The sequence below is a fragment of the Dendronephthya gigantea genome, unplaced genomic scaffold (assembly GCF_004324835.1).
Source record: "Dendronephthya gigantea isolate DGI-Jeju-01 unplaced genomic scaffold, DenGig_1.0 000176F, whole genome shotgun sequence".
In the NCBI taxonomy this organism is placed as follows: Eukaryota; Metazoa; Cnidaria; class Anthozoa; order Malacalcyonacea; family Nephtheidae; genus Dendronephthya; species Dendronephthya gigantea.
This window is the reverse complement of record NW_021163186.1, coordinates 10052-32151: the sequence shown is the minus strand read 5'-3', so window position 1 is coordinate 32151 and position 22100 is coordinate 10052. Positions and strand designations below refer to the sequence as shown.

General features: G+C 38.1%; 4 protein-coding genes across 4 annotated transcripts; 1 reads left to right on the top strand and 3 right to left on the bottom strand.

Moving 5' to 3' along the window:
• Positions 1 to 35: 35 nt before the first annotated feature.
• LOC114538187 (protein DD3-3-like) lies at positions 36 to 1050 on the bottom strand. Its single transcript, XM_028559331.1, has 3 exons — positions 981 to 1050; positions 678 to 722; positions 36 to 473 (listed from the first exon to the last, which is right to left on the bottom strand). The coding sequence occupies exons 1-3, from the start codon at positions 1021 to 1023 to the stop codon at positions 97 to 99; spliced, it is 465 nt and encodes a 154-aa protein (XP_028415132.1). The 5' UTR covers positions 1024 to 1050; the 3' UTR covers positions 36 to 96.
• Positions 1051 to 1533: 483 nt separating this feature from the next.
• Positions 1534 to 4730, bottom strand: LOC114538151. Its single transcript, XM_028559268.1, has 7 exons — positions 4622 to 4730; positions 3865 to 3933; positions 3614 to 3776; positions 3052 to 3204; positions 2335 to 2541; positions 1735 to 2134; positions 1534 to 1597 (listed from the first exon to the last, which is right to left on the bottom strand). Exons 2-7 carry the CDS (start codon positions 3865 to 3867, stop codon positions 1534 to 1536), a joined length of 990 nt encoding a protein of 329 aa, XP_028415069.1. The 5' UTR covers positions 3868 to 3933; positions 4622 to 4730.
• A 1764-nt stretch (positions 4731 to 6494) lies between these two features.
• Positions 6495 to 11948, top strand: LOC114538150 (protein DD3-3-like). The gene is made up of 8 exons (XM_028559266.1): positions 6495 to 6785; positions 7190 to 7238; positions 7663 to 7791; positions 8348 to 8452; positions 8739 to 8984; positions 10616 to 10870; positions 11161 to 11205; positions 11417 to 11948. The coding sequence occupies exons 1-8, from the start codon at positions 6609 to 6611 to the stop codon at positions 11788 to 11790; spliced, it is 1380 nt and encodes a 459-aa protein (XP_028415067.1). The 5' UTR covers positions 6495 to 6608; the 3' UTR covers positions 11791 to 11948.
• Positions 11949 to 14407: 2459 nt separating this feature from the next.
• Positions 14408 to 21440, bottom strand: LOC114538143 (protein DD3-3-like). Its single transcript, XM_028559254.1, has 11 exons — positions 21248 to 21440; positions 20082 to 20159; positions 19403 to 19580; positions 18689 to 18847; positions 17382 to 17597; positions 16373 to 16748; positions 15603 to 15629; positions 15110 to 15393; positions 14987 to 15031; positions 14632 to 14868; positions 14408 to 14478 (listed from the first exon to the last, which is right to left on the bottom strand). The coding sequence occupies exons 1-11, from the start codon at positions 21401 to 21403 to the stop codon at positions 14408 to 14410; spliced, it is 1827 nt and encodes a 608-aa protein (XP_028415055.1). The 5' UTR covers positions 21404 to 21440.
• Between the last annotated feature and the right edge of the window lie 660 nt (positions 21441 to 22100).

Genomic DNA, 22100 nt, shown 5'->3' with positions numbered 1-22100 from the left:
AGACGTATAATATACCGTAACGCACAAATATCTGCCGGGAATAAATAAATCTTTAATGAACCATATTGCGACTTAACTGAACAACATTTATGAACGTCATTTTTTCGTGGAGGTGACTGTAAGCCTGCCCTTTTGACTTCGATTGGTGAAGTTGTTGTTACGGGAACCCATGTAATAGTATGTTCCGGCTTTCGTGAAACGCAGCAGCATCCCAGAGTAGGACGGTGGATAGCAGTCCAGTTGAGCTAGTTGCTTTCTATTACATCCGCCCAGTTGATTGAGATTGGCGGGAACATTCGCCGCGTTTTTGAAGTGGCCCGCCGTAGCCATGGCAACAGCAGCGTCAGCTGACGACATACCTTGAGTACCGTCCAGAGCATAAACAACTTGGGCATTTTCGAATAAACCGCCGCCATAATGCGGGAGGCTTTTGTCAGGCGATTGCATTGCGACCATGTTGCTACGGTCGGTTTCTGCATAACAAAAATTTCATGAAAATATTAACAAAAAACCCTAAGTCTAATTAGAATATCAAAGCAATTCTAGATGTTCTTTTAAAGAAAAAAGCCATTTAAAAGACCTCTGGTTCGAATACGTGAAATGTTGGAAAACGATGTTGTGTGATTATAATGTATGTGTGATGTTTCATGAAACGAGTATTGACAATATATACTTACGTGCGCGCCCTTCACCAGCATTGTTTTTTGGATTTCTGTTAGAACCTATAACATGACAATCTCAGAAGGTTAAATATGTTTATAGGAAGAAATTTCAGAAATTTTGAAAGCAAATTACTCAAACAAACCGGTTACAAAATCTTACGAGATGAGGAAAGGACAAGACAAAATATACGACAAAATAAAGTGGGATTAGAATTGAAATACAGTCATTTTCAGGCAAAGATTACACTGCTCAAAAAGTGGAGCATTCTTTGCGATTGATTCTTTGTACAATAATATAAGCACATAGCTCGTAATTACCTGTCCATTGGACATGGAGATAATCATTCGTCGTAATCGACATCCGCTTCGGAGAGAAGTCGTATTCTACAGCGGGGATAAACCTGGACAATATTTCCTCTCTTCCCTCGCACATTCAGATTCAGGATTCGCTTATCCTGGAACTCCGGCTTTCTTGGTATGATCTTAAAGACATGAGAGCGATCCTGGAATGTACGACCGAATTGAGCCGTGTTTATGGCCAGCTGAAGGGGAACCTTGTTGTTGTTTGGTTCACCGAAGAGTACTTGGTCGTTCTGGATGACAGAGTCACTGAAAGTGAGATAAGATTGTGAAACGATGATTTGATTCAGAATGAAACGAAAGCTGGATAATTTTGCTGCCGTAACAGCATGTTTCGTCATCTGTGATCAGTGCCATTAAATGAACAGAAAATGATATTCTTATGAGTAGTATCTTAAATAGTATTTCTTCTCTCTTCCCCTGTCCAAGAATGTGAAGTTATATTCTGGTCTTTCTTGGCGGCCGTTTATTTATAGCTTTAATTTTCCATCGGCAAAAAAGTGAACAATACTTACTCGTTGTTTGAACCAGAGAATGTATTTTTCACGTCGTAATCGCTTGTGGAGATATTGTACCTGAATTAAAATGGAAAATTGTTAAACACGTACTCTGCGTATTCAGTTGGCCAACTATGAAAATCAGTCCACGGACATAAACACTATATGAGATTGAGAAGACGAACTCTGAGATAAACGTTCACAGCAAGACTAACCGTACACATTTCTGTTCGTCTCCTGAAGGGAAGCGGGGTATCTTCCAAGGATAGTTGAGAGCGACCACGCCCTCGCCGTTACCCAGGTGATTGGAACGTGAGTACGGGGCTGGCCCACATTCTGGTTTGGGTAACGCGACCAAGCATTTTTTCCAGTCCTCGGGATCAGCACCTTTGAACTGGTCCAATCTTTCAGAGCGATAGGGAATGGCCCATATGTGCTCTTCACCAGTACACTGCTCCTTGGTAAGCTCAGCCTCTTCAAGATAGCTGTGAAATGTCACCCATTTTCCTTTGTTTGCTTCGCAGGCAGCTTTGTTGTTGAATCGTGAGGCATGACGCCATTTGTTTGTCTTTTCATCGTAAGCCCTTTCTTTGTTGTAGAGTTCCACACACTCCTCTATATAAATGCGAAAACAATTGCGTTTAGCCAGGAAATTTTTTCTCATTGGAGATCACGTAAAGACTTAATAATAACATTGCAGAACGTTCTATTGAAATTCAACTGAAAATAGGCATGATTACAACAAGCTTTTGTGAACTGGAAGCCGGAGTGGAGTTTGTTCCAAAATGATGAGAAATTAGAGAAATTTTAAATACCCTTATTGGTGTTGAAGCTCTGTGACTTGTAAAAGTCACAATCTGCTCCGTCTCCCAAGACTGCGATATCAATCCAGTCAGTCGGATGCCAGTATGGATAATAATCTCTTTCCTCAGGACACTCGTAACCATGACGATTTCCATTAGCGTTTTGTCGCGTGTACTTTGCTGTGTTGCCCTTGAGGTTCTGATCAGCTGTGAACAGACCTGCAGATGATTGTGTTGAAAGAATCAAAGTTCGTCAAATGTAGAAGTCAAAGCATGGAAGTGTCACTATTAATATACTGTGTTAATACACGAAACTAACTAACTTTATTCATTCTGGATAGCTCTATCAGTTCTAAACTGTTCTTCCTAGAGGTCCAGTAAGGATCATCTCCTATTGATCCAGTGTTACTACAGAAAGAACCTGAACTAAACTAACTTTATTTTACTGGATAGTTCTATCAGTTCTAAACTGTTCTTTCTAGAGGTCCAGTAAGGATTATCTCTTATTGATCCAGTGTTACTACAGAAGGAAACCTGAACTAAACTAACTTTATTTATACTGGATAGTTCTATCAGTTCAAACAATTCTCCTAGCCTAGAAGTCCAGTAAGGATCATCTCCTATTGAACCAGTGTTAATTACTACGAGAGGAAATTTAAACTAAACTGATTTACACTGGATATGTAGCTCTATTGATTCTAAATTGTTCTGCTTTTGATTGATCCAAACCTTTGTTTCTTTCTCTCGTGTTGCACTTGTCATACCATTCCCACTGCTCGTTGTAAACTCTGTCAAGGCGAGAGCGCCTCCTTCTCTCCATAAGTTTGCTTCTAAAACTTCTGAAAGTGCGCTTTCTATAGGCTGGGGTCGTCTCCGTTTTGCCTGGAATAAAGAGAGATGGCCTGTTTGTATTATTGATTGTAGAGCAACAATTAAACAATCATAATGAGAGTATTTAATGAAATATAAGAAAAACATGCTCTGAAAAACAACATTTAATATGCGAGTCAAAAACGAAACAACGACTTTGCGACTTTGAAATAAAGTCAAAATATCGCGAAACATAACTCGTTTGATTCACAAGATTATGCTTTTCGGAGCATGTTTTATTCCTGTAAAAAAGAGTAGCTTGTATCATCGTCGTTTTATGAGGAAGCTTGGTCGTTTTCTGGCACACCAGTTTGTCAAAACATGCTCAGTATTGCACGAACTGGGAAACTGAAGTCAGCTCTGTCCATCTTGTATTTCAGTATTATTAAAGCCAGCTCTGTCTCATTTTGTATTTTCTTACCGTTCCTCATCTCCCTTTGTTTATCCTCCTGTCCAGAGGGGCGACACATGTATTGCAAGACGATGTTACAATTCAAGTCACCGTCGCCACAGCCATGCTGATTGGTCCATTCAAGATTCAGGATAGTTGGTGCATTAGCCGAGGTGCCGCTCATGAAATATTGCTGTGTGTGCATGGGGAGAGAGAAAACATGTTTTTAATCACGTTTATAAACATTTGAACAGCTGGCCTTCTCGTCCTGAACAACCTACCATATGATACCAATCAGTTGTCTTTTTTTCGCTCTTTTCACCAGCGTTGTAACCACCTTTAGCGTTGTTCTGGCGAAGAAAAATCTCCATCAATAAACAGAACAAGTGTGTTATGACATGCATCTTTTACTTAAAAAGTCAAGCATACAGAACTTAAAATGATTGGGTTAAAAAGAAAGTCGAACTTTTCAAACATGATAAGATGTAAGCCGATGGAAATAATGGTGCAAGATTTTTCTAACCATCTTAAAAACTATTCTATTTATTTTTGCACTATCAATTCAGTTTAATACAATTCAGAAAGCGATTGGGTTGATGGGTTGAGGACTCCATTAATATAGTTGATTACAAAATTGTTCTAAAACCGACCATACAAATTTATCTAAAAATAGACATGGGTTTGTATTCCCCTAGCTTGAATCTCCTAGGGGTGAAAATCCCGTAGAGCCATGCACAGGTCAAGGGGTGAAAATCCCCCAGAACTGAAAGGTACTAATCTCCTGTAAGGTGTAATCCCTGGTAGGGCAGAAGCGGCGATAATCTCCGGGAAGTAAAAATTGGGTAAGGTTTAGCAAATGATGATATAGACACCATTACTATTGCAAATTATAGCATATTCAAGACAATATCAGTATTATCGGCTTTAGTTTTAAGTGAAAAACCCCAAAACGACGCTGACTTGTTTAAATTCAAACGACTAACTCGTGTTAAGACAGAACAGCACGGCAAGCAATATTTGAAAGTTTTTAACAAATACCTGAGAGTCGAACACTCTGTTCGCATTTTGACGATTGGCTCCTTCGCCTAACAATCTGTTGTTGGAACCCCGTGGCGTATGGAGATAAACATCGCCGCATACGTGCTGTGCAAAACACACAGACTTAAAAAAGCCAAGAAAATAAGACTCTTCATGTCTTCAGAGATGACAACTGCACGATGATCAAATCAAGTTTGGTATCGAGAAAACTCTCGACGTTTAATATCCACCCATCATCTCAATCACTTTGATTGCTTGTCGACAACCGTGTGATAATCTTAGGCTGACTGAAACAGCTGAATCACCTAAACTGCTTAAATCATTCATTTGCTTGATTAGACAAAAAAGTTAAATTAATAAACCAATCAATGTCATTCATAGATTATTTGATTGCCAGGCGCTGTAAAAATCCTCAAACAAGGTGCCGCGACTATTTTTTAGCGATTTCTATATCCTAGTAACATTTCTTAATTTGTTTCACGGTAGAGAACACCAGCACTTGGTCAATGGTCAATATTTCAGATAATCAGAAAATTAAACGGCTGTACACGATAGCAATTTCAGACCAAGATAAGTTCCGCTTTAAAGGTTTAATGCAAAACAAGAAGAATTGCATGCAACTCATTTCTAACTTTAACTGAACGAATTCAACTTAACCACTGGAACTAATCCGTATTAACTTGTCTATAAAGTTCAAGATATTCAAAGCAGATACAAGAGGTGTATTAATTCGATCCCTGTTTCGAATTCCTTGTTTCTGGGTCGACGTGAATGTCAAGGAGACAGATTTTGAGCGATAAATAATAAGTTTCCTGTGGATAAATTGCAATTAAAAGCTCTCAATAATCATTCTTTATTCCAAACACCTATTCCAAATATGTTGTCTGGAAATCGTTATTGATATAGACGAGGCTGAAAATACTACAAGTCTCAGATGAATAAAACTGCAATGTTTCGAGCGCTTGGAAAAAATTAACAGAAATACACGGTAAGAAATTGATTTGAGAATGGATTCCAAAATTCACGCACTCCCCCCCTGTAAAATCATGCAGGTTATAGTATAAACATCGTATAAGCTATTGTACCATATACAATTAAATACACAAGTATTAGTTACGTAACTTTATCGTTGAGATAATCTTGCATTGTTTAGGTACAGCTTTGTCGTTCAGCTCAGCGGGTAACCTGGAACGCGAAGGCAGTTTGCTCGTTATGTACAACGATGCGTTTATGAATTTGATTAGATAAATTTAGAAAGCACTTAAAGTGGAGTTTAAGTACGCTTTGTGGACACTGTCGCCATTTAGATAACGATCACGATACTAGATCTTGGAACAGACATGCGACGTTCACCCACGCGCTTTTGACACAACCAACCCCCAGACGAACCCCACTCAAGATCTCAGGGTAAGGCGACATATCCTCCCCCAAAGCTCAATGCCGTTAGGGTAGCGACTGCGTTGCTATCTGATTTCAACGGCCACGTTTTTATATTATAAGCTCACGATATCGTTCACATGTCAGCTTTAGTTTAATCCTATATGCATTGCAATAACGATCCTCAATTTACCGATTCGAAATTTGTTCTGCATCAGGCTTTTTTTACATCCATATTGAGCCAAGTTCTATCAAGCATCGCATGGTAAACTGTAAGAGTGGGCAGAAGCTTTGTTGATAATAATCGTGCTAAGCACGCCATTGTTTATGTGCCAACCATTGAAGTTTCAATGTCTCCGAAGCTTTTCAAATGAAGCTACTTTTGATGAATTGTCAGAATTCCAGCAGCGAGTATAACAAATAACAATCTCTCCTATAGAGTCATTGTATCACATACGTTTCAACTTTTGAAATCACTATTCATTTGCCACAATTGCTCAAAATATCAGCCATCTCTAGCCAGTTAGAAGAAAATTGTACAATTCCAAAATTTAAAAAGCAAATCTGTTCGCATCTATTCGGATCTTCGGCGGTCGTCGCATGCAAGTTAATGGCGAAGATTGCTGAGCAGAAACATGGCGGTTTATGCCTAGTCCTTTTCTCTCTGCAGTTTCTATTCTGGCTAGCGAAAGGCGATGTTTATATGCACAACCCAAGAGGTTCAAATAACCGATTAAACGAACAAAATAACAACAGAAACAACGCTAACAGACTCTTTGATTCACAGGTGAGTTTGCTGTTTGTACGACTGAATGGTTTGATTTGAAAGTGTTTGGGTAATCAATCTATCGAAAGGAAACGGTCGATCCTGACGACGTTTTTCAGTCTTTATCTTTGGAGATCGTGAAGAGAAAGTCATATTTGCACTAAATAAGGTGAACGACAACAATAAGCGGCTTTGCATAGAAGTTTTACGATTTCAACGCCTTTGTGCACCATCAAAGTTGATATTTTCTTAGATGTCGAACCGGGCAGATGAGGTTAAATTCTCAGCAAATCCTATAGAAGATCAAATTGACCCCGGCATAAAACGTGTTTGCGGTAGCACTATAGACTGAGTTTAGTTGCCAAGTATAGATCTTTCAACTAAATCAGGCTTAGCTATAGTTTTATAACTTTGTTTTTTTACAGAATAACAACAGAGGTGGTTACAATGTCGGAAACAAATACCAAAGTGACCGTAACACTCAATACGAAATGGTATGTCCTTAATGGCAATAAGTCGGTTAAATTATGTTTAAAAGTCGGGGAAACTTTGCGAAGTTAGTATTAATTTGGGCAATTTGTACTCAATTCTAACTCAAAAAAAGACTTGTAGGCTTGGTTTCATCTTGATTTCCAACACACAGAGCTAAGGTATTAATTACTTCACCAAATCGACGCATCAGAGAGTTTTTTTTGCCACAAATAATAACGGAAAATTAGTTCAGAGAGCGATTTACATGCGTTGCCATGCAGTTGTTGCCTGTTTACAATTTCACGACCCAACAACAAGCAGTTATTTCAGAACCCGTAGCTTAAGCTTGTGTGAGAATTTGCCACCTTTTTCTCTCTACAGGAATACTTCATGAGTGGCCCGAAAGGGCAGTCAAGTGACAATGAAGGGAAATCATATCTGACCGTGGAATGGACGAATCAACACGGCTGTGGTGATAACGATCTCAACTGTAACATCGTTTTGCAATACAAGTGTCAGCCACAAAATACGCCATCAGCTTTTAAACTAAGAAATGGTAGGAAATAAGATTTAAAATCTTCTTATAATAGACAGTTCGTGGTATATAGATTAAATTTTGGTGTAATAATAGAAATTTAGGAGATATACTGCTTTATACAACTATATTTAAATATTTGTCCGTCTTTATCCTGTGTAAAAGGTCACTGTATAATTGTAGATGCGGACATATTATATTCTGGGGGGGGGCTAGCCTGCTCACCTTAAGTTTACCCCCTAATTCGGTTGGCGAACACGCTACGGACCGAATATAAAAACGTTCTTGATTAAAAATGATTAAAATTTGTTGACCCTGCCAACCAAAATAAGAATGTAGCCCATACATTATATGCACACAGTCTATGCGTTCGGTTTGCCTCACAGATAATAAACGCAACGAAAATACATGAAAGTGAAACTCTTTTTTAATGAATAATCAAAAATTTTCTTCTGTTAAGGACAATTATAAATTACCACAAAACTAAATATTCTAAAGGCCTACGAGTGTTAGTTCATACACAGGTGTATTGGGACCATTGACATGAGTTAAATTTCATTCTGTGTGTTTTTACAAGGTTATAACACGCAGTCGCAGTCAGAAAATGGCGCCAGCTACCACCTTGGGTTGCATGAGCGTTACGAATGGTACAAAGAATGTAAAACAAGGCAACGCAACAAAGGTGAGTATAGCACAGCTGTTGAAATACGTACTTGCACTATGAAATAGTGCAAACGATTTCGGCACGGGCTTTGGGACGTCCTCCATGTCATGGATATGTGCTATACACCTTTGAAGTGTATTAAAAACCAAAGCACGTGTATTTCCGCATTAACAGTCTCTCTTCCAACGTTGAAAATGAATAGACGAAGGTTTCGAACACCAATCTAGGTTAGATAACCTAATCTTGTACCGATTAATGTGAATACAGTGATTTGGAACATTCTCCGGTGTACTTTATCGTGTAGGGTTGTTTCTCGCGGATCAAAATCCACGTGGAGACACGAGTATTTACACACGACAAAATCCGGGTGGTACTCGAAGCGGCTACGAATGCCCCGAAGAACGGGATTACTATCCGTACTGGCACCCGACTCCCTGGAAGGATGAGGCTATTTACGTGAAAGACAAGAAGACTGCAGTTTTTACGAAAGGGAAAGCTTCAACGAAAGACTACGAGGTATGCTCAATCGCGAAATTTTATGGACGGAGGGGCAAGGAGAAAGACTCGAACCCCCCCCTCCGAATTTCTGTAACCTCCCCCCCCGGCAACAAAATCAAATAATCCGAACTTGCTCAACGTTCATTGCCACAAACTAAAAAAATTGAAATCGGAAAATTCCAGCACATTAGGGGAAAACGATAAGATAGAAATTGATCAAATTTGTGTAAACTTGCCAAGAAAATAAAATCCCAGAACTTCGACCGTATTCGTTTTTTGGGTTAAAAAAACTGAGAATGTTTCTTTCAAATTATTGTTACGAGTATGAATTTCAATTTTCACGCACTTACAGCATCGATCTGCCTTTTAGGAAAATGTACAGGAAAGCCGCATTCCAGGATAAAATACGATGAACACAACAACGCATTTGCTTGTAGCCAAGGCGGTGGAAAGTGGTTGGAGTACAGTAATTTCTTGGAAATATCCGAATATTAGAACGGAAGGAGAATGCAAATCTTATGACCGTGGCAACCCAAATATTCGTACTCGATGGCAATCCCTTACTTTCCGGGCGATATAAAACATAAAGTGATGTGTTTAGTCCTTCCACCCAAAGTCAAATGCTCAGTCGCACCTACCTCACGACCGAATCACCTTGGCAATGGGGAAAACGTCATTGCTATGAGACACCATTGGATTTTACCGTATTTTCCAAGTGGCGAGACTCAAAGATGCGTCTTCCGCTTAAGGTTTGCACCCGATGATTTCAAAATAGCGACTTCTGCCAGACTATAATAGTACTGAGATGGTCGACTGGCGTTGAGGAAGGTTGACAGATACTGAGTAAAATGTTATCAAGCGCAAAGTACTAGACTAGCCAGGCTAGTATTAGCAGCAACAGTCAGCACTCAGTCAGCACTCAGTCAGACTAGCAGTACTGCAATGATCAACTGACATTGAGGAGGGTTGAAAGTGAAACACTGAATAAAACATTGCAAAGCAGTAAGTACTAGACTAGTCAGGCAAGTATTAGTAGCAACAGTCAGCAATCAGTCAGACTAGCAGTACTGCAATGATCAACTGACATTGACGCCGGAAGGTTGAAAGTGAAACACTGAATAGAACATTATAAAGCAGTAAGTCAGTGCCAGACCAGCCAAGTAAAGACTCAGTCAGCATAGACACTGAATTGAACACTTGAGAACTCGGAATATTTTAATCGCTCCAGGTATAATATTTCCACTGACGATTACAACGTTTCGACCACATTCGCCGAAAGAAATGAACGCAAAGGGTAAGTCCTGTCCGTGGTAAAGCGCATGGCTTGACCCATATTGTAGTTTACCAGAAATTCCAGCTGCGAAACACCGGAATATTCGTCCAAAGGAGAAAAACGTTATGAGCACTGCACACTGTAGCGAGCACCATCTCATTTTATTAAAAGTATCGTCCTAAGGATCAGGCCTTGATGATCAAATTTCGCCTTAAAAATCAGTCATTAAAGATCCAATGATCCTTTCAGTCATAGAGGCCGAAGTTTTTCACCGTAAGAAGAGAAATTTTATTGAGTATGGGTAAATCAATTACGTCGGGTTATAAACACTCATAACGAATGATTGTCTTTATTTTCTAGTAGTGGGAACATAATAATCAATCAATCCCCGATCACCAATAATCCCATAGAGCAATTTGGTCAAAGTAGAATCGATCTTCAACTGGCCGTCAATACGGCACAGTTCGGCCGAACATTCCAAGATCGTTCGCACACCTTCTTGCTGCAGACACGACCCACGGGCCTGGACGACAAAATCATACATAACATTAACGTGCGTGGAAAACGCGGTAATATCGTGCAGGTTTACCCAGGAGTCGAATACGACTTTGTCCCGAAGCGTGCGAGAATTAAATCTGACCATTTGGTGCACTTTCAGTGGGCTGGTAAGATTGATATATGTTTTAAAAGTATATTCACTGTTTCGAATCAGGGCCCAGGATTTACCATCGGAAGGTGGGAGGAGATCCACTTAAAACTTTGATTGGAATGAGTGATTTGATAAGCAGTTTTTGAATCAACTGTCCTTATATCATTCGGCACAATGCCACTCAATGCGTGCTAAGTACCTTTTTTATTGACACGGAGGGTTGGGGGGGGGTCAGACTTGTTGGAAGGGGGAAGAGGAACTACAATATAATCACACGTAACAATGTAATCTTTTGACTTCAAACAGGTGCGAACACAAACCCAAATAACAATGATGGTCAGGGAAGGGCAGGTGAGTGATTAAGCGAAATATAATTCATTAAACCCAACACCAAAGCTTCAAACGCCATATTAAAAAATTCGTAAAATAACTAAAATTGCGAAGTTTAGCTGTCTTGCAAACGTTTACAAAACCTTGTGCACTTTTTTGCCATTTTGGCAACCTTTCACTGCATAAATAATTGCTGAAAATTTGTAATGATCTCCTTATATTTCAAATCCAGGCACGGATCGTCACAACATCGTCCAGATGGCGTCGACGGATATTAGCTATCCATCGACCGAATTAGGTAGCATGATGCAGAATGCCAAAATTGTTTATCGGGATCCCAAGACCCAGTCGACAACAACGACAAGCAAGGACCTCGCAGTATTGCTTGCAACCGCCGGTAACTTCAAGACAGAGAGAGTAATGTCTGTTTTCAATTTTCAACGAAACCACAAAACTAAGCTTAAAGCTTACGCGGAACTTGATTATTACCCGCCATCTTTTAGTGCTCCTCTCCTTCAACTTAGCAGAGGAACCTACTATTTCATGTGCACCCGAAATAATAATTTTTCAAACCGTAGCCAGAAAGCTCGTCTCATCGTGGCTTGAAATAGCTCCAAGAGGATGTATTGAAATTCACTTGACTTATAAAATTTAATCTTGCACGCGATGTAGTGAATACCTAAATACGTTTTTCAAAGACCGGCATATAGCCATATTTGTTATTTAGTCTCTCACAAACCAAGGTGTTCGTTTAATTGTAATTGTCGTAAACAAGCCATCTTTACCAATGCGAAATAGTCCAATTCTAAATCTCTCTTTATTCTTTGTATTTAAATTGTCATTTTTAACTGCAAACACACATAGAAATATTCTAATTCACCACCACCTTGACATGTCCACGACAATTACGAATCAATGAAAACCGGCCGTCAGTTAGTGAGTTAGAACATATTTTAGCACAAATAAACACAATGTAACAATAAAACTTTAGGTAAATTTGGTCTGTATGGTCGAAATTTATATCAAGTTCAGCACTACAAGTTATCGATCTTCAACAATATACTTTTTAATAATGTTCACTGTAATATTGTGCACCGTAATATTGAGACTGTATTTACGCGTAATCTTGCAATGGTTGAAATATATTCGTATAAGCAAAAATTGATTGTGCTGTTTAATTTTCGACTCAGTCGTGATTCGCGAAAGCGCCGCGACAAAGGAAGGGAGGCAGATATATTTTTTGCAGCTAGGGACGTCACGAGGGGGTAAAAAAGTCTGGCTATTCAATTCAATTCAATTCAATTCAACTCAATTCAGTTCAATTCAATTTTTAAAACTCAATTCAATTTAATTCAACTCAATTCAGTTCAATTCCATTCAATTCAATTTAATTTTCAATTCAAATCAATTCAATTCAATGGATTGCATTGCAATTCTTTGATAAATCTGCTTTACATTTAGAGAGAGGGCTAGCAACGCGCAGCTATCGAGCTTCAAAAGTACACAATCGTCTGGAACTGAGACGAAGTCTTAACTATATCGATGTTTTGGATACGCCAATAAAGCTAGCTCGTTAAAGCTGGCTCAATAAAGCTAGATCTTTTTGACAATACGACATCATACCTGTCCATACTTATTAAATCATCGATTCTTTTGTGGACATATATAAACGACAGCAACTGGTCATACAAAATGTGCCGCTTCAACTATTGTTTCGGATTTTTCATCTTATAATTAAAATATGATTACACTGACACCGAAGATGATTCTAATTTCTTTCATTACTTGTTCAGCTTTTGATATTAATAAAAAAACATAGGAATTGCGAAATCATACACAAATATATCTGTTAATAGATCTAGTTAAATTATCGAGCCTTTTGTCGAAACGATATTAGCAAAAGCGCCTGATCAAACACAGTAAAAGCGGCGAATTGTAATGTGGCTCTTGACAGTCTTGTTTATCATTTTTTTTTACCTCGTTATTATGGATTTCTTTCCACAATATTAATCTTGCTATGAAAAGAGGATGTGAAATTTTCATATTTAATGAAGCTGTTTTCATCGCAGACAAAGCTTCCGCCCTTAATACAACTAGCCGTTTAACCAGTAAGTTTTTAATGCAATCGTTAAGTGAAGGGGTGGTGCATGCGTTGAGGTGCTTTGTCACAGCTGCCCTAGAACTACCCCGTTATGATATGATCCTCAACAACTTATTCCAAAGACTATCCACCTTTTAGTCCTTCCAGACCCAATTACTACCACAAACAATATAAGTCAAAACATGCATGAATGCCGTTTGGAATCATTGCATGCTAGAATCAGAATTTTAAATATCGCTTACCTTTTATAATGTATTATGCCCCAGCCTAAAACGATCAAAAGGATTCCAAACCATCGCGTAATGATCGACCACACTTTACTAGGCAGATTGTCCAAACATTTTGCAATACCACAAATGGTATATACGAAGCAATATTGCTAATCTATGGTATATAGTGGCTACCATTTAATAGTTAGCGGTATTTCAATGAATAATATCTATACAATGGTAAGGTGTTTTAGAGATGCTTTTATCTAAAGTGTGATATTCGTCCATAGGACGGTTGAATAGATGAAAAATCATGTCAAAGTTTTAGCACTCCAAGCACTATAGAATTCTGAACACATTTGAAACACCCGCCATATTTATTTTAAAGAGCCCGCAATACGATGTGAGCAGAAAATATACGGCGATTCCGAGCCGCAGCACGTTATGTACGAGGGATTTATTGTTCTCAAGGGTCGAGCTTATCCGGGTGGCTATATTAATTTAATAGTAGGAAACAATTGTTGAAAATATATTGCAGTATAATTGAACATTTATGCATCAATAGTTAGCTACATCATCAAGAATATATGTGTTAAAAAAAAACAGCAATAGCGTGGTGCATAAAGGGAATTAGACTATACTATTCGTTTAATCTGGAAGTCTGAAAGTCAGAAGCCAAAATTGCAGAAAATGTCAGAAAACCGTGCCACCAATATTATGTTTTATCTTGTATCTGTAAAAATATTACTCGGAAGAACTAAACATCTTGAAGGGAACACGATTTGCAGTTTTCGGAACTGCAAATGTTATGATCGTGAAATTACTCGGCGATACCGTGTTTTGAATAAATGTCTGTTCAAAAAGAAAGCAGTTTTAGCCCTAAAAAACTCGGAAAAATATACTCGGAGCGTGTTTATAAAAAGATTATATGGGTTGTACAATCTGGACTTTTGGAATTTTGGACTTCAGATAATCTTAACTGATCTATAATAGATAAAGAAGGTGCATTCAGTCAGTTTTAACCGCTCTCATTCTTGCTGATAATCAAACGACCTTTCTGACTGCGATTAGTGAAGTTGTTGTTTCGAGAGCACATGTAATAAAAGATGTTTGGACTGTTCCAACTCATTAAAATACCAGCGAACGATGGACTGGCGTTGTTCAACTCGTCATCTAACTGACGCGGAGCCTTATCGACAGCATTTTTCGAAGTTTTGTAGTAACCAGCTGAGGCTAGACTTGCTTCGACGTCTACGAACTTTTTGGATCCCCCAACGAAATTGTGAAGGATATTTGCGCTTTGGAGCATGCGCGAACTGATTGGGACACTGTAGGGTGCGTAATACATTTCCACGAGATTATTTTTGTCTGTTCCTGGAAGTGAAAAAAATTTGAAGACACGGTGAATTACAAGGTAGAAATCATTTGGTGTATAAATCTAAAGGACGTGCTAAATATAAAGATTTTGTGATTTTAATTTATCGACATATACCTGCTTTTCCTTGTCCGTCATTGCCGCCCGGATTGCTGTTGGAACCTAAATAATAGAATCATCATCATCGTCACCGTCATTGTCATCGTCATCAGAACTATTCCCAGAACTACATTTTGTTACCTGTCCACTGGACGTGAATGGCATCGTTTGTTGGTACCGTCAATCTCTTTGGGACAAAATCATACTCAACGGCTGGGTAAGTTTGAACGATATTTCCTCTTTTCCCACGAATGTTAACATTATGAATGTTGACATCATTTGATACGCCGTTCTTATCACGTGACGTCAATAAGAACATATGTGACCGATCTTGAAATGTTCGCCCGAATTGTGCTGTGTTTATTGCCAACCGCAATGGGAGCTTGTTTAAAAATTCCACAGTTGGGTTTTGCGTTATTTTATTGCTAAAATGTTAAAGAGAAACGTTCAACTTAAGCAAAGAATTAGCCATATTCCTACTGAACATTAACAAGTCTTTGTATTTTCTCCAGCTATTTTTTTACCGTGGGGAAACTTGCAAGAAGTCTATTAAGTGGCACGACAATAAACACCTTTTTTACTGAACGGGAGCGACACCTTAGCCCAATTATAATATATTATCTAATCTACTTACAGAGGATCGTTCGTCGAGATGTTGTACCTAAAATATACACAGAGAAAATTATTTATTTATATCTCAGTTGCAGAGACTGTAAACTCCCTTAATAGAAGATAAATAAGAGTGTATTTTTTTTAACGATGGAGAACATACATCATCTCTCATCATCTCTCATCATCTCTCATCATCTCTCATCATCTCTCATCATCTCTCGTCATCTCTCATCATCTCTCATCATCTCTCATCATCTCTCATCATCTCTCATCAAATCTCATCATCTCTCATTATCTCTCACAACTCTCATCATCTCTCATCAACTCTCATCATCTCTCGTCATCTCTCATAATCTCTCATCATCTCTCATCATCTCTCATCATCTCTCATCATCTCTCATCATCTCTCATCATCTCTCATCATCTCTCATCATCTCTCATCATCTCTCATCATCTCTCATCATCTCTCATCATCTCTCATCATCTCTCATCATCTCTCATCAAATCTCATCATCTCTCATCATCTCTCATCATCTCTCATCATCTCTCATCATCTCTCATCATCTCTCATCATCTCTCATTATCTCTCACAACTCTCATCATCTCTCATCAACTCTCATCATCTCTCGTCATCTCTCATAATCTCTCATGATCTCTCATCATCTCTCATCATCTCTCTTCATCTCTCATCGAATCTCATCATCTCTCATCAACTCTTACAGACAATTACACGTACTCCCATAAACTTTGAGTTCAAAATGGATAACACCGCACGAAATAAGGTGACCAAACCTGATACGAAGAAAGCATCTTTGCTCTTCTTTCGATGGAAAGTTTGGTAATTTCCACTTGTAGGTCAATGGCGTGATACCAGCACCGTTTCCAAGGTGATTAGAACGGGAATATGGAGCCAACTCACATTCGGGCTTTTCAAGAGGGACAAAACAAAACTTCCTCATATCTTCAAAGTCCTCCGAGCGATAACCATAGCCCCACTTATAACCTGCTCGGGAACAACTGCCTTCGTCTGTGTATTGCGTCATCTTCTCCAAATAGTTGTGAAAGTTCACCCAAAGCCCGCCATGACTCGCGCAATCCTGCCTGTTATTGTGCTTCGAATCGTGTTTGTAATTTCCACGGTCTTTTTCATACCTCTCCATGCATTCTCCTGCGTAGGTTCAAAACATAATTTTCGCACAAGGTGATCTAGGACTCATATTTTAACTAATCAGGCTTGTCGAAATAGAAACCATTCTGTTTTCAATCTATTATATTCTTTTTCACTCTTTATCAATCTATAAACAATGTTGTTGTTGTTGTTGTTGTTGTTGTTGTTGTTGTTGTTTGTTGTTTTCTTTAGTTATTTAAAACCTATATAGCTCCGACATAAATTTGAAACCGAAATATTTCAAGAAATATCGAGTTGTTTTAGCCAAGAAATTGATCATTTTTTCACAATTCCCAGTCTTTTCCCGCCATTTCAGAGCCTTTCTGGTTGCTCACAAGCGATAGTTTATCTTCGGAACTTTGGGACGGGAAGAAGTGAGGTCTTTTATTTTGCGAAATAATGAATCGGATTCCGGCACCTTAGTGTGCATAGTTTACGAATTTGCTTTGAGTAAATGCTACCAACAAATTTGTATATAATAAAATTCTTTGATAAGAAGTTCGGTTTATTGTCGGAAAAATATTTGGAATTGAAATCTTCCACTATGAGAGTTTTTCTTAGCACTCGCTGGAATGAGAACCAAGGCACGTTCCTGCTGACGGACTACATCCCAACCATGCCCCGTGCACTCACCTTTTTCTTTAACATTGAAACTTTCTCTCTGGTAGTATGGACAGTCAGATTTTTTGTCCACTAATACTGCGATATCAACCCAGTCACTGGGATGCCAGTATGGGTAATAATCTCGTTCCTCGGGACACTCGTAGCCACTTCGTTGGCCGTTCGGATTTTGCCTTGTCGACGTACTTCCTATCTTATCTTTAACATTTTGATCTGCTGTAAACAAACCTGCAGAAAAAAGAGAAACATCCCAAATCAGTTTTTGCTGGGATCCAGAAGAGCAAATATATGCTGGTATGTTTGCGTCGTATGTTTTGACAGCGGTAAAGAGAAAATTGACAATTCACAGTCAACTGCTTCGATGAATGTTGTTCATAAGGTCTATGCTCCTGTTTTGTCGCACGAAAAACAAATATCCGAGCGTTTTCAAAATCGTTTTTGCCTAGTTCATCGGTTTTGACGCCTTGGACACACAATCCAAGAGAAATATGTTCAATATGTTAGATTAGCTTTAAGTTATATTTTAAATTAACAGTGTTTGAAACCGTTTGGGAATGAAAACGAAAATGAAAACGCTTCAAAACGTTATACTGTGTGCCAGGGGTTGACCAGCACTATAGTGCACTAGTTTGCATGACACAAGAAAACTGCTAAAATAACCACTTTGTTTTGTAATGCAAATTAGTGGACTAGTGGATTCACCTCTGCTATATTGCTAGTAAAGTACTTAGCCAATGATCTATTTGTTATTTGTGCACTAGTTTGCATGACACAAGAAAACTGCTAAAATAACCACTTTGTTTTTTAGTGCAAATTAGTGGACTAGTGGATTCACCTCTACTATATTGCTAGTAAAGTACTTAGCCAATGATCTATTTGTTATTTGTTTGTATAAAAAATCCTCACGAGAGGCAAAGACTCCCAAACCTCTGGAGAGCTATAGCAGCCTTCTCTTTAAAATTACTACTTGGATTGCTAACGGTGGTAATAAATAAATGTTTCGAATAAGCGCCGGTGTTTATTTGGGTACCGCGAATATTTGAGTAAGGCGTTCATTCAAGGGCGGCGTTTGTTTTAGGGAATAATTTATTCTAATAATTACGGTGTGCTCTTGAGTTTAGCCCCGGATTGATTCAGGATTCAGGCATTTGCAGTTTGGAAAATGGATGCGGGCAAGTTATCGGGAAAGCGGTAAAAAAATCCAGAAGGTCAGTCATTATAAGAGAAGCCATGAGGTGTTTCAAAAGCACAGTTCATGTAACTGCGTAAAAACACCGACCTAGACTTGTAAAAGAGCTAGAAAGTTATAAAATACCTACCACGATTGCGAGATCTTTTTTTGCATTTGTCATACCAATTCCAAGGCTCATTAAGCCCATAATTACTGTGCTGTGAATGAATCCGTTCTTCTCTATCTTTCTGCCATTTATATTGAAATGGATTGTGAGGTCGATAGAGTGGTGTAGCTTCAGTAATGCCTGTAAGAACAATAGAACATCCAAAGATTATTAGTTTCAAGCTTTTTATCAATCCATACATATCAAAATGAAACAATCACGACAGCTATATTAGAAATAGCGCATAAAACTCAGGTATATGAAATGAAATATTGTGACGAAAGTGCTCTGAATCATCAACCGGGTAAACTGGAAAATTAGCTTGACCACGGTGGGAATCGAACCCGCGATCTTTGTTTTGCTAGTCCAATGCCCTTCCAACTGAGCTACTAGGTCAAGACGGTTCGAGTAGTTAATATTTCGGAAATGAACTAGTCCCTTCCATATCTGCGCGTCTTTAAGTGATAGTAGCTAATAGTCCATAAGACTCAGGCTCATTTTGAAGCTAATTTTTCATTATATCACGATGATTATAAACTTATATTGTCGGACGTCACCGACGAGTGACCAAACATGAGCTGTGTTATGACTTAGGTTGGATAGACAGGAGGTAATATTCTCGGCTTGGCCGGCTCAAGGTTTTCCACAATATATACTGCATAAGGGTATTTTTTCACTGTGAATTTTAACAATTACCGTTTCTCTTTCTTTCGGGAATGTGATTTTTTCCAATATCTTCATCTTTATGCTTCTGACACATGTATTGTAAAACAATCTGACAATTAAGGTCACCATCACCGCAGCCGTGTTGGTTCGTCCACTCGATGTTCAAATACGTCGAACCTTTCCCCTTTGTACCGCTCATTAAATATTTCTAAAGTTAGGAGAAAAGAGCGAGAGAGAAATTTCCTTCGATAAGCATACTGCTGACTAGAGAAAAATGATCTATTCATCTTGTTTGACACAGAAATGACTCATGGAGACTCTTGTACAGGAAACCGAATAACGACTAGGATATTGATAATGACGTACGTGTCTCGGTTTAAACTATATAATTTATATAGAACTTATATTGAACGTAAATGTTCGCTATTCTCTCTTTAAAACTAAATTCAAAACCTTATATAAGAGATTACGGTATACTAGACCATATACTATGGTTGACTATACCATATTCCGATATATTCGACGTTATCAAAGTTAAATACATGTATACCTTATTACGGTATATTCGACCTTACTAAGATTGTTTTAAGCAGTATAAGAGTTCCCAACAGCATTTTTAACTGACGATTATGGTCAGTGACAGTAGACTATTTTGAACTCTCATTCGAAATTTCATGCAATTATGTAGCAATGTCAGTGATGAATTTACCATGTGATACTGCATATGTTCGTGATGATTTGGATAAGCACCCTTTTCGCCAACATTATAACCACCTTTGGCATTGTTCTGTGAAGAAATACAATATAACATTTATAGTACGCGCGTAACAATTGGTAAAGAAGCGTGTATTGTAATATATATAGGCTTGTAATCAACAAAAAAACCCCCAAAAAAACTCGTCTTAGGGGACTAATTCTGAAATCGAAACTGGAAAAAGGTTTACTATTTCTTAATTCTTGAATAATAAGAAAAAGACTAGTTATATAATTAAAGTTCTTTGAGAAGTGTGCGTACACTTCGCTTCCAAACAACTAACGGGAACTAAATTTGCTTCGTGGGTATAAATACGAATACATATACACGATTCGTGACAATACTAGTTCAGGGATCAGTTTTTCAAAGCTGAGTTAGCGCTAACCCTGCACGGTTAAATTTGAATCCACTAGTGCGAGGTCGAGAAAATATTCATGGCAAAAGATATTTTCCAAACAAGCGATTAAAAACATTGCTGTAAATTAAAGGTTGCGAGGATTTCTAAAACCCCGTACAGACAGGCAAGTTCTTCTTGCCAAGTTTTATTTGCAAGGAAAATTGCTCGTGTCTACGGCGGTCAAGGAAAACTTGACAAGGAATTCTCCACTGCCAGTAGGGAACCGCGCAACAATATCTTTGAGACAATTTAGCGCTTATTGGAAGTTTTATCATTTTTGTTTGTTTTAAGGTTCGGTCGTATACTCATTTTATCATACGGTCGTAAAATATACTCGACATAGATACATTATCGTAAAACTTGTCAAAAAAAATTTGTCCGAATTTTTCGCACACATGCATGGGAAAATAAAACTTGGGAAGGAAAACTTGTCAAGAAAAACTTGTTCGTCATACACACGAGCAAGTGAACTGGTCAAGAAAATTCGTCGGGGCTTAAATATCACAGGCACAAATTAACATATAAAAACAGTCAAACTAATAAACGTTTTTACTTTATCGTTGTTTTAATCAGTACATGGTAAACATGCGTGCACTCTGGACCAGCACGCAAATGCGTGTATGTAATTGGTATCCGATTTAGTAGGGTTTTTCTCCAGATATATTCCAAACGATTAAACAGCTACTTTTAAATTATTCGTCATTTTTTCCAGCGATATACTCACCTGAGAATCAAACATTCGATTGTTGTTTTGTCGGTTCACGCCTGCTGATCTCAAGCGATTATTTGATCCTCTAGGATTGTGCATATAAATATCACAACAGACTGGATTCAAAGAGGCCAAAATTGAAAGAAAAGCAAGGACTTTAAACCACCTCATCTTGATGACGAGCTTTTGCCCCAACAAGCCCTGTCGATATTGGTTCTCTTACAATCCTCAGTATGGGCCGCGCAGAGTGTAAATAAAGAACAACCAGCCTAACAGCAGGACGTAATCTGCATGTGAAATTGAATTGGCTATGAAACAATATAAACGCCTCCATTTTTTGCTCTTCAAATGTCATGGATTGCAGATGCCTTAAAGCACATATATAGTCATATTCCTTTCAATCGTTTATTTTGATAGGCGAAGAACGAAAACATGGATGCAGTATTAGTCGAAAACTGATGTCAATATTTTAGGCTGTTTTATGACTTAGCCGTGCATTAATAGTATTCAAAGCAGCTCCTACGCATTATGTAATCATGCAAGGTCATTGGATTGAACATCTGGGCACGAATACACTTGTTTACTTGTAAAAATTGGATTAGAACAAGGTATTAAAAAATTCGTGATAGGAAACTTAATGATTGCTTAACTTTGGTCAACAGATTGAGAGTGATAAATATATGATTTAATCTTTTCATTTTTTAAGACAAAAAAATGTGGACTTTGTTCAGAAAATCGTAAATTTACCAAGCACTTAAATGATAAATTTTAGAATCATTCATTTAAATCCTACATTTTCTTTATAGTGAAACAAAGAGATGATTTCGATGATGTTATCAACAATTCTGTTTTTATAGTTATATAAGCG

Coding starts and splice junctions, on each gene's coding strand:
- LOC114538187 (XM_028559331.1), bottom strand. CDS start 1,023: ATGTCGATTACGACGAATGATTATCTCCATGTCCAATGGACAG. Junction 723..980: donor TCTCCATGTCCAATGGACAG/GTAATTACGAGC, acceptor GTCATGTTATAG/GTTCTAACAGAAATCCAAAA. Junction 474..677: donor TGCTGGTGAAGGGCGCGCAC/GTAAGTATATAT, acceptor TTTGTTATGCAG/AAACCGACCGTAGCAACATG.
- LOC114538151 (XM_028559268.1), bottom strand. Junction 3,205..3,613: donor ACAAAGGGAGATGAGGAACG/GTAAGAAAATAC, acceptor TCTTTATTCCAG/GCAAAACGGAGACGACCCCA. Junction 1,598..1,734: donor GACGAACAGAAATGTGTACG/GTTAGTCTTGCT, acceptor ATTTTAATTCAG/GTACAATATCTCCACAAGCG.
- LOC114538150 (XM_028559266.1), top strand. CDS start 6,609: ATGGCGAAGATTGCTGAGCAGAAACATGGCGGTTTATGCCTAGTCCTT. Junction 6,786..7,189: donor ACAGACTCTTTGATTCACAG/GTGAGTTTGCTG, acceptor GTTTTTTTACAG/AATAACAACAGAGGTGGTTA. Junction 10,871..11,160: donor GGTGCACTTTCAGTGGGCTG/GTAAGATTGATA, acceptor GACTTCAAACAG/GTGCGAACACAAACCCAAAT.
- LOC114538143 (XM_028559254.1), bottom strand. CDS start 21,403: ATGAGGTGGTTTAAAGTCCTTGCTTTTCTTTCAATTTTGGCCTCTTTG. Junction 15,394..15,602: donor ATCTCGACGAACGATCCTCT/GTAAGTAGATTA, acceptor TTAACATTTTAG/CAATAAAATAACGCAAAACC. Junction 15,032..15,109: donor CATTCACGTCCAGTGGACAG/GTAACAAAATGT, acceptor TCTATTATTTAG/GTTCCAACAGCAATCCGGGC.